We start from the raw sequence: 11,146 nt of genomic DNA on the forward strand, positions 1-11,146 counted from the left end.
TGAATTAAAACTAAAATCCCAATATCTTGGTTCTATTTATTTCTTTCCGCTATATTTACACCGGAGCGTAATTCCACCACGCCCCCGTGTAAACATTTGGTCCTTTCGGAGCCGTCCGACTTAACATTAAATATTCCAAAGCGCCATTTTGGGACCGTGTGACCATTGCAGTACCAGCGAAACCACAGGAATACAGTCCACCGTCTTTTTGAAAGCGAGTTTGCCACAAAAGCGAATTAACCAGGACACCACGTCTGCGCCACAAATTTAAAACCAACACTTTGCCAGCATCAACTCCGCAACATTGAAACCAACCAGTCGTAAGGTACGTGGTTATATTCAGTGCACTTTACCAATATACATATTTTTGCAAAAAAAAAAAATATATCGTTTAATTTGCGTAAAAGCATCATATATAAAACTACGCGAGTGCAAAGATAGCCTTATAGCAGTGACTTTGTGAAAGCACCAACTTTGTGTGATTCTCCACATTCGAGTGCCAACAGCTAGTATTGGTTTAAAGTGTACACACACACACACGACAGTGAAAAGTGTTATAGCCATTTTTAAATTTAGTCGCAACATCAGTTTCTGTTGATTTCCGACTTTTTATTATCGTCATTAGATTAAATTCACTTTTTTTGTTAGTTTCACAGAAGTAGCCAATTTCTTGCACTAACCTCTTTTCACGATCACTTGTCATTGGTTTGTGAACACATAACCTCACTTGCCATTTTTTCACACTAGCCTTCAATTTACGCTAGTCACTTTCACAAAGTCACTTTGTTGCACCTTGGCTCTATTGTTTTTTGATTTGCACACATTTTATTGGTTTATAAGGACGTTGCTGGTCCATAGAAATACATATATATCTATACGTATATATTTGCACAGTTGGGTGGCGAGTTTGTTAGCATACATTTATTAAATTTATATCCACAACCTTTGCATTAAAAAATAAAGAATTGCAAAAAAACGAATTTTTAATTGTGGATACATTTTGCTCTTTGGCGGTTTTGGTATTTTTAACTCTAGCGGCAAACAATTTCGTTTTTTTGTTGTGAACCTTTCAACAGGTTTGAATAGTCTAGTGCATATTTGCCTTTAACATTATCACATCTTCGAAAAGATTTTTAAATTTTTTAACAAACTCCCGTTCTTTCTGTTGGTCGTAAAACCATCTTCAACCTCATAATGGATTCATTCATGAGCTTAGCAGAAGAAGTGACGGAATTCGAGTCCGACTTTCTTGCTTCCTCAATATCAGAGCAAAACAAGCATGTCCTTGCGATTCAGCAGGAAGAACTCAGATCACTGTGGGAGAAAACAAAACTAGCCTACGATGCCCTCAACACCTCTGAAGAATTTTCACAAGAAGATAAGAGGACATACAGAAAAATAAATAGAGGCGCGTTTGCTAGTTATGTAAATTGCATGTCGTCTTTGGCTGCTCAGGCTGAGAAAATAGCAAAAGAAGAACGAGATATAGAACAGAAGCCCATGCGAAAACACAATATTCACCTTCCACCGTGTGATACAGATGTTTTCAAAGGCGATTATCTGTCTTGGCCAACATTTCGAGACATGTTCACGGCCATCTACATCTCGAATCAGGAGCTTACTCCGGTTGAGAAGCTATATTACCTCAACCAAAAAACCAAAGGAGAAGCCAAAGACATTGTGAGTAAGTGCCTAATAACTAATGAAGGCTTCGCAACAGCATGGGAAAATTTGTGTGAGCGATACGAAAATAAGCGTATTCTCGTGAACACACAACTAAAAATATTATTCAATTTAAATTCAGTGGAGAGTGAATGTGGTAGCTCTATTAAAAGATTGCAGCGTGATATCAACAATTGTTTGTCATCCCTCAAGAGTCATCAAATTGACATTTGAAATTGGGACTCAATTGTTATATATCTTTGCTCGACTAAACTGCCTGACAGCACTTTGGCTCTATGGGAGCAAACCATAGACCACACAGGCGATTTACCGAAGTGGGAAGATATGGATAAGTTCCTATCTAATAGGTTCCAAACCCTGGAAACCCTGACAGGCTTAAAGGGTACAAAAGCAGTTAAGGCACCAAAGCCGCAAAACAATAAAAACCCTTCAGAAGCCCATACCAAAAGACTTGGTGCATTCCAAGCAAGCGTGACCAAGTTCACTTGTACAATGTGCCAAACGAATGAGCACAAACTACGCCGCTGTTCCAAATTCTTGAAGCTTACGCCTGACGAGAGGTTTAATTACTTAAAGAGCAACAACAGTTGCCTGAATTGTTTGAGTGCTGCACATACCGTGACGAGGTGCACAAGCCCCTTTAATTGCAGCATGTGCCACTCGCGACATCACTCGCTCCTGCACATTCAGACAAATGTGCCAAAGGCAACAGCGGCTCGAACGCCGCCGGGACCTGCCAATAACACCGCATCCTCCTCTCAGCAGGCTCCAGCAAAGCGCAGCTTTAATAATAGAACACATAACAATAAAAGCAAAGACGTTAAGTCTTGTTATGCTAACACAAATTCAGGTGTGCTCTTAGGAACAGCTCGCGTAAATATACGTCTCAATGGCACAGATTTTTCTGCTCGAGCACTTATTGACTCTGGTTCTGAGTGTTCGTTCATAACAGAACGACTCAAACGCAGAATCAACCTGCCAGCTAAGAGGATGCATGCCCAAGTCTCGGGCATTACGAATGCAACCTCTGCGCAGGTCAAAGAGGCATGCAGCATAGAACTTCGATCCCCTGTTGATCCATTGTTCAGCCTGCATGCAACAGTGCTCGTCCTAACAAGACTAACCGGAAATCTACCATCCTGTCATATCAGCGCTATGACTATGCAGGCATTTCCAGGTCTTGCTCTAGCTGATAAACGGTTCTACGTGAATGAAGAAGTAGACCTTGTACTTGGCGGAGACATTTATCCCCAAATTATTCTATGCGGCTTGAAGAAGAATGTACTCAGTACACTTCTCGCCCAAGAAACAGTGTTCGGTTGGATATTAACAGGATGCACAGATGCACCCAATCCAACCAACAATATAGTTTCGTATCACAGTGAAGTTGCCTTGGACAAACAACTAACTGCATTCTGGGAACTCGAAGACATACCAAAAAACAAAAGCTTGAACGAAGACGACAAATACTGTGACAAACTTTATCGGGAGACAACTCGTAGACGAGAAGACGGAAAATACGTAGTCTCGCTACCATTCAGGCAGGAATTTCCCGCAAACATCTGCCTAGGCCCTTCTCTTAAAAAAGCATGCTCTCAGTTCTTCCGGAATGAGACACGGCTTGTAAAGGATACCGTCCTACAAAAAGAGTATAATAGGGTACTAGCTGAATATGAATCACTAGGACACATGTCCAGAATAAATGATAGTATTTCAGCAAACTCTTCCGATAACTACTTTCTGCCTCACCACGCTGTCATAAAGGCAGAAAGTACCTCCACTAAAGTTCGAGTCGTCTTTAATGCCTCAAGTACAACGGCTAATGGCACAAGTCTGAACGACGTACTTCTCCCAGGTCCAGTTCTCCAAGCAGATCTTCCGATCCTTATACTCCGCTGGAGGTTATACAGATACGTTTTTAATAGTGACATCGAGAAGATGTACCGACAAATTTGGGTGGATAGCAACCATACCAAATATCAGCGGATAGTTTACCGTACAAACCCGAACGAACTTGTAAGTCTATACGAATTAAAGACTGTCACTTTCGGGATTAATTGTGCTCCTTACCTCGCGATAAGGACACTTCTACAACTGGCTGACGATGTAGAAAGTTCTTCCCCAATAGCATCTAACATACTTCGGAAATGCATGTATGTGGATGACGTGCTAGCTGGAGGACATAGCATCGACTCTACCGTAAAAGCAAGAGATGAAATCTCGGAAGTACTACGGTCAGCCGGTTTTCCGCTAAGGAAATGGACCTCAAACTGTGCGGAAATTCTAAAGGACATCCCAAAAACGGATCTACTCAGTGAAGACTTTTTGGCATTCGAAGATACCAGCACGGTTAAGGCTCTTGGCATAAGATGGAATGCCCATACCGATCTATTCTATTTCATGGCAAGACCATTGGAGGACCGCGAGACACCTACAAAAAGGGCGATACTATCAGCTATCGCCAAGCTATTTGATCCGCTAGGATGGCTTGCTCCAATAGTCGTCGTGGCCAAAATAATCATGCAGAGTATTTGGCTAGAAGGCACAGACTGGGATGAGACTGTGTCTTCTACTACTATGGAACGATGGCACAATTTTACCAAACATTACCATGAAATAGACAATATTAGAATACCTCGATGGGTACACTTCGCACCAGGAGATGACATCGAGATACATGGTTTCTGCGACGCATCGGAAAAAGCATATGCGGCTACTGCATACATGCGCGTCAAAAGAGATGACAAAGTTTTGGTCAGCCTACTTTTGGCAAAAACCAAAGTAGCTCCTGTCAAAACAATATCGCTACCACGACTAGAGCTTTGCGGAGCCGTACTGCTCGCGGAAATCATAGAATCAGTAATCAAGAACCTCAACCTAGGGCAAGTGAAAACATATCTATGGACAGATTCGACCATCGTACTCGCATGGATACGAAAGCCGCCCTGTTCTTGGTCAACTTTTGTCGCACACCGAATTACGAAAATAATAGAAAAAGTCGGTAACAGGGACTGGTCGCATGTAGACTCGGCTTCAAATCCAGCCGACTTAGCTAGCAGAGGATTGCCTGCGTCAGAGTTGGTGACCAATTTTTTGTGGTGGCAGGGACCTTCTTGGTTGCAAGAAGACAACTCTAAATGGCCTGCTCAAGAAATTACACAGAAGTTGAAGAAAAAAGGGCACACGCTTATGCATCAACAAAAGTAAATGATATCGATATTCTTGACCGGTTTTCAGATCTACCGAGAGCTTTGAGAGTGTTAACATATGTCATGAGATTCTATCGAAGAACTCACCCGAAAACTAAAGCTTTATTTCAGGAAAATTCTTGTTTAATTTCATCAGATGAAATTAAGATGACGACACATCTCTTGATAAAAATCAACCAGAAGCAACACTACGGTGAAGAATACAGGAATTTGAAAACTAGAAAACCCATCGATGCAAAGAGTGAAATCCTTCCGCTTAATCCGTTCGTCGACAAGCACGACATCATCAGGGCTGGAGGCCGCCTCGGAGCATCCCAGGACTTAGCTTATAATGAGCGCCATCCAATCATTATTCCGTACAACTGCAGATTGTCCCGTCTGATCGTCCTGATGATTCACCAAGTCTCCTTACACGGAGAAAATCAGCTCATGTTACGCCTTATCCGTACCCAATACTGGATTCCCAGGGTAAAAAACTTGATTAGGTCTACCATCCACAATTGTAAAATTTGTACCATCTACAAGAAACGATCTCAGACGCAAATTATGGGAACTCTTCCTCAGGAACGCACAACATTTACGCGCGCGTTCACGAATACGGGAGTAGACTTCACGGGACCTTTTGAAATTAAAAGTTACCGTGGTAGAGGTTGTCGAATTTCCAAAGGCTATGTTTGCCTATTTGTTTGTTTCGCCACTAAAGCGATTCATTTAGAAGCCACCAGTGACCTTAGTACCCCATCCTTTCTAGCAGCTTTTGCTCGGTTCGTGGCTAGAAGAGGATGCCCGAAGAATATCTATTCCGACAATGGTACAAATTTTGTCGGCGCTTCGCGATCTTTACGATCTGAATTCAAAGCTTTTTTGTCTGACGCGCGAGACAAAACGATTTCAAAATATAACCACCAAATACTTACGTGGCATTTTATACCCGCTGCGGCCCCTCACATGGGAGGACTGTGGGAAGCAGGTGTAAAAAGCTTTAAAAGCCACTTTAAAAAGGTGGCATCCGCTCACAAATACACCTTTGAAGAGCTCAGTACGCTTTTGTGCCGGATTGAGGCGTGCCTTAATTCGCGACCACTGAGTCCCTCTTCAAATGAGCCAAATGACCTGGAGCCGCTTACTCCAGGCCATTTTCTCACGGGTGGACATCTTATGGCTCCGCCAGAACCTGATGTGAATGAGAACCCTGCCTCCATCGTCAATCGATGGCAAAAACTAAAAGCACTGCATCAGACGTTTTGCAGGCGATGGAAAGTGGAGTACTTAGCCGAACTACAAAAGCGAATTAAATGGAAGCACCCCAAGGAGAATATGAAAACAGGTGATTTTGTAGTTATCAGGGAAGACAATCTACCCCCAACTGAATGGAGGTTGGGGCGAGTTGTCAACTTACACCCCGGTACCGATGGCAGAGTGCGCGTAGTGGACATCCTGACGGAGAAAGGTCAAGTTACCAGACCACTAGTGAAATTGGTTCTACTCCCACCATACAGCGATGGAAACTCGGAGCCAACAATCACCCTATAAATTCCCTTCTTCACCTATAGCTTATTCCACTTCCTTTTACCACAGCATTCCACTTCCAGGTAATCGGAGGGATTCCACCCCTAACTTGCCATAAAAAAAAGTCCCTAGCATTTTTGTATTTATGGTGATGGTTCTTACTCGGGTTACCCCGGGTTGATCTGGTTACACAAAAACGACCATCCTCAGATCTGAATTCACAATTAAAATTGCAGAAGTAGCAAATTACTCCGCCTCACCTGAACACAAATTCATTAACCCTGGAACACCAATCATATCTTTAATACGTATTTAGCACTGATGTTTTTAAGTTTTAAAGCAACAATCCTCAAAGAGCTTTCGATATGTTCTTAAGATAATAATTGCTAACTAAAATAAAGCAAATGTTATGCGGTTATGTTGTGGTTTAAATAATGAAATTCCAATTTCAAAAATGAATTTTCAAGAGACATCCCCACAAAACATAAACTGTGTTGGTCGAATCGACTAACATTGGCGTTCCAGTGTTTAGAATCAAAAGTCTAGCAGACCAGCACAGTTGAGGCGGAATGAATGTGTATTCAGTTGCAAGTTGAAGCAAATACCCCACCCGAAGTTTAAAAGGTAAAATTTTTTTCAAGTAAAAATTAGCAGTCATTATAATATTTAAAAACTCACATATCCTCGGTTCCAAAAGGGTTCGGTGAGTAAAATTGCCAATCAGCTTCGTTTTTCTTTCTTCATGGAACGATACGCAGCGGCGTTATGTCAGCAATCCCTGATAAAAAACACAAATCGATTAGTCTCAAATAAACGGTTAACAACAAAAAAAAGGGGTAAAAACATAAAACTTTGTTACCAGACCAACGACATTTCCAACAAGGATGAAGATGGAAGTAACTGAAAACCAGGATACGAAGAGAACCGTCAGCTGGACCCTTAAAACCACATTTTGATTATACAGATTCTGTGTAACAGAATCAAATCAAAAGAAACTTGAACCAAATAAAAAAAGGCTTTTCATGGATTTTGTATTTTGCTCAAAAGCTACGCGTCATATTCCTTAGCTTCAAGCAACGATCCGACCCGCTAAACCAGTTTTCAAAATACTTTTGTTCCCATTTTAAGTCTAAACGAACAAACTTTGTAGTGTATTTTTTTATTGTGCTTTGAAAGGGAAAACATGTACTTTAATCACTCAATTGTAGATCTAGCTAGTTGAAACGAATAAGCGTAAATTCATTACACTTTTAAATTTTCACATACATTCAAGAAAACGAAAATCTCAAATCTGTCAACACTATTTTCAAAAGATTTGTTATGCTAGTGTATTGCAAAAGCTATTCAATTGTTCATAAATTTTAAGTTTTAGTTAATTTCATCAAAGTTTTTTTTTTTTTGGTAAACCTTTAGATTTGCGAATTGTGCTAAATATGATATAATAGTTCTTTTTCAATAGATTTTTCTTTGCTTTTTTTGTATGAACATAAGAACCTGATTCTTATTGAAGCATTCAAGTCTCTTACACAATCCAGCTACGTTGTTCTTTTTTTCTTTTAATATTCACTTTTTCAACCTAAACTAAAGTGTTCGTTGCTCCTTACTGATCCGTAAGAAGCTCACACATTTCACGGGTGACAGCCTCTTTGCTAGCGCGAACGGTTAGTCGTAACATCTGTGCTTGTTTATTTGGCTCCAACCGTAGCAAACAGCCCACTTGCTGCGTTTGTGTGTGTATAATACCTGCACACACCATATTATCGGGATTGGGGTCGACACTGTCTAATAGTTGCATGCCAAAGCCCATCAGCTTATTGCGTGCACCGGGCAGATCAAGGGGCTGTTGGGCCTTAAATACCTTTCGAGCCCTTTGTTGCTCGCCTCCCAAATTTTTCCATCGTGCGAAAAACGATTCCGCATTCATTTCTGTTGGTTCGAAAAACTTATTTAATGTCAGTGGTAATTTAATGCAGAATTTCTCCAGTGTGGGATCTACTGGTTTTACCTGTACACTAAGCTGAAGTGCATCCTCTGGACTCCACTGAAGTACTGGCATAAAATTCATCAACGGTATTTGTGGTTTGTTGCCATAAAAAAAGCCCCAAACGTCCAAGGTTTTGCCGGAACTCACTCTTCACACCAATTTGCAGCATTTCATTTTCGAAAAGTACTCCTCTAATACAGTGGCCAACACATCAGTTGACGCTACAATGCTCAACTGCAAATATTCGCTGGCACGTTGTTGCAACTCAGCGTAAATTACTATGGTGTCGGAACACTTCTTGAATATTGGTACGTATCTCGGGAAATAGATTTATGAATTTGATATAAGTCGATAGCAAGAGTGCGCGAGTCATAGGTGAGCAAAGATGATATTTCGAGTGTAGCAATTTAAATTGTACGAGTGGAGCGGAACGTGAGTCTCCAGCGATAAGATTGCCAAATTCGCCTAATATGTATCCGCCTACTTTGACCATATTTTCATGACAAGCCGGTGCTTGCAAAGCTTCAAATACAGTTTTTTGCTGCATAACCTTGTACTTCCTCTCGAGTGGCCATTAGGCCAGGCATTTCATTCCCCGCGATTATGATGGCATTTGCGACCATACTCAGCAAGGTTGATGTCGGCAACTTTGTATTGTGGCTTCATGGCTGCTTGGAGTCTGAAAAAGAAAAATAAAAATATTAATGTTAATTATAAATTAAATTTACTAATTTTTACAACCTTTACAACCTTCTTACCTGCGATTGCGTAATTCCCTCGTGTATGAATGCAATTTCCTTCCCATTCTTCCAATGAAGTGAATGAGTTTTCTTCAATGTCATTTCTGAAACAGGGCTTGGACCCTGAAATTATTTAGTACGCACCACTCTAACAATTGGAGTAAAAACCAATTTTCGTAGTAGCCGGGTTTCATCTTGTTTCACCTTCGCAATATCACAAAATTGGAATATTTCACATAATGATCCAAGTAATAAACTTAACTTAAACAGTAATCAGCTCTTTCCAATTTTAAGTTATTTATACATACATATATAGACAGAATATTTAAATATTGTCAATGTAGTGACTCATTTTCAGTAAGATCATCGTCATCCATACCGAAATATTGACATGAATCAAAACTTTATTATAGAGTAGATTTTTTAATAAAACGAACTAGAGGAGTAGATTAAACACTTTTCTAAAACGTACTAAACCCATATCAGAACGGAGTGACGTCCTAGTACGGTTGTATAAATTCCCATATACATACGTTCCACAAATGGAAAAAAACATATGTTCGTGCATACCATCGCACCATTCGATCAATCATTCTTAATCGTTAACTTTGCTAACATAAATACATTTTACACACTCAAAGAGGCAGTGTCATGAGGAAATATCAATGCACTAACTTTTTGTAGTTATTTCGCATATTTTTATCTAAAATTCAAAAGGAAATGAGACATTTTGTAATAAAATGTGAAATTCAACTTATGAATTCTGCTGCATATGAGCTACCCTGTTTTTAGCCGAGTATCACCTACAGTGGCATCCGAACTTTTTGGTGGGGTGGCAGGCTAGTTGTAGGGTTGCGAGAATGGCTAAAAAACTCTCCGAGTGTAGATTAATACGTTGTCGACAACTCCATGCAATGAAGTTGAATTGCTAATTACGAATATTAGTAGATCAAGTCATTAACGGAAAGGATCTTTTTCATAAGAGCACTTAATATTGGCACTTCCAAACACCATAAATGCAATTTACAATTTTCGGTGTGATAAAATTTTACCCTGCCCATGCATCCCTGCACAATGGAGTGTATGGCATGTTTGCGATCCACTTGTCATTTTCGTGGGTTGCAAACTTGGATTAAGCCATATTTACACGCGTTAGTTGGAGAAGGGCAGTTGATAGAAAATAATGCCACGTTCAGACTGACCAATCTTGTTGCAATTAACAAACGATTTTTTTATGACAAATGCTTAAATAATTCCTATCTTATTCACTCGCCACCCAACAATAAAAAAAGGTAATCAACTGCGAACAAGTTGAAAAACAAAATTAAAGCAGGACATATTTCAGGAAAAAATGGGTCGCTTCAGCACACTAAAACAGAAGGCCATACAGAACCCTCAACGTTTTGGTTTGGCGTGCCGATTGTGTGAAGGGAAACACCCAATTCGTCTGTGCCCAATTTATCGTGCCAAGACACCAGAAGAGAGGCTACGGGAGGCGCTGCTAGGACACTTCTGCGGCAACTGTCTTTCTATGGACCACAAAACCGACAATTGTAGTAGCGAGGCGAGATGCCGTCAATGCAACGAGAAGCACCATTCTACCCTCCATATCGATGAACTTAGAGACTCATGGAGGTCAGAGAATGAAACCAGCAAGCCGTGGAGCGTTCAAGTAGAGGAAGAAGAAAACGCTGATTGTGCGATTTCCATTTGCGCCTCTGACTCTGGAACGGAGACTAGGCCTCTTCGTCCAGAAAATGAACAGAGCGACTTATGTGGGTCCGGAGCGGAGACTAGGCCTCTTCGCCCGGCCATGAATGGGGGATCGGAAACCAGGTCTTTTCGACCCCTGCTCCAACATGAACGCGACAACTTAGAAGACCGCGCGCACACACGGCGTCTTGGATCACCACGCAGAATTCAGCGACGGCGCGGAGTGGAAACTAGGCCTTTCCGCCTGCGTCGACAGAACGGCAATAGGCTTGCTCCTAGGTTCCGCCAGGTAGCCACATCCAACATGT

At 41.0% G+C, this 11,146-nt stretch overlaps 1 protein-coding gene and 1 pseudogene across 1 annotated transcript; one reads left to right on the forward strand and one right to left on the reverse strand.

The window, feature by feature from the left end:
• The first annotated feature begins 2,334 nt into the window (after positions 1–2,334).
• LOC118755294 lies at positions 2,335–4,890 on the forward strand. Its single transcript, XM_036490140.1, has one exon. The coding sequence runs from the start codon at positions 2,335–2,337 to the stop codon at positions 4,888–4,890; it is 2,556 nt and encodes an 851-aa protein (XP_036346033.1).
• Positions 4,891–7,856: 2,966 nt separating this feature from the next.
• LOC118755293 lies at positions 7,857–9,288 on the reverse strand (annotated as a pseudogene).
• Between the last annotated feature and the right edge of the window lie 1,858 nt (positions 9,289–11,146).

This window comes from Rhagoletis pomonella, unplaced genomic scaffold (assembly GCF_013731165.1).
Source record: "Rhagoletis pomonella isolate Grant_MI unplaced genomic scaffold, Rhpom_1.0 Rhpom_scaffold_05822, whole genome shotgun sequence".
In the NCBI taxonomy this organism is placed as follows: Eukaryota; Metazoa; Arthropoda; class Insecta; order Diptera; family Tephritidae; genus Rhagoletis; species Rhagoletis pomonella.

Bases quoted from the DNA above. Each gene is read 5' to 3' on its own strand.
- LOC118755294 (XM_036490140.1), top strand. From the start codon at position 2,335: ATGTGCCACTCGCGACATCACTCGCTCCTGCACATTCAGACAAATGTG.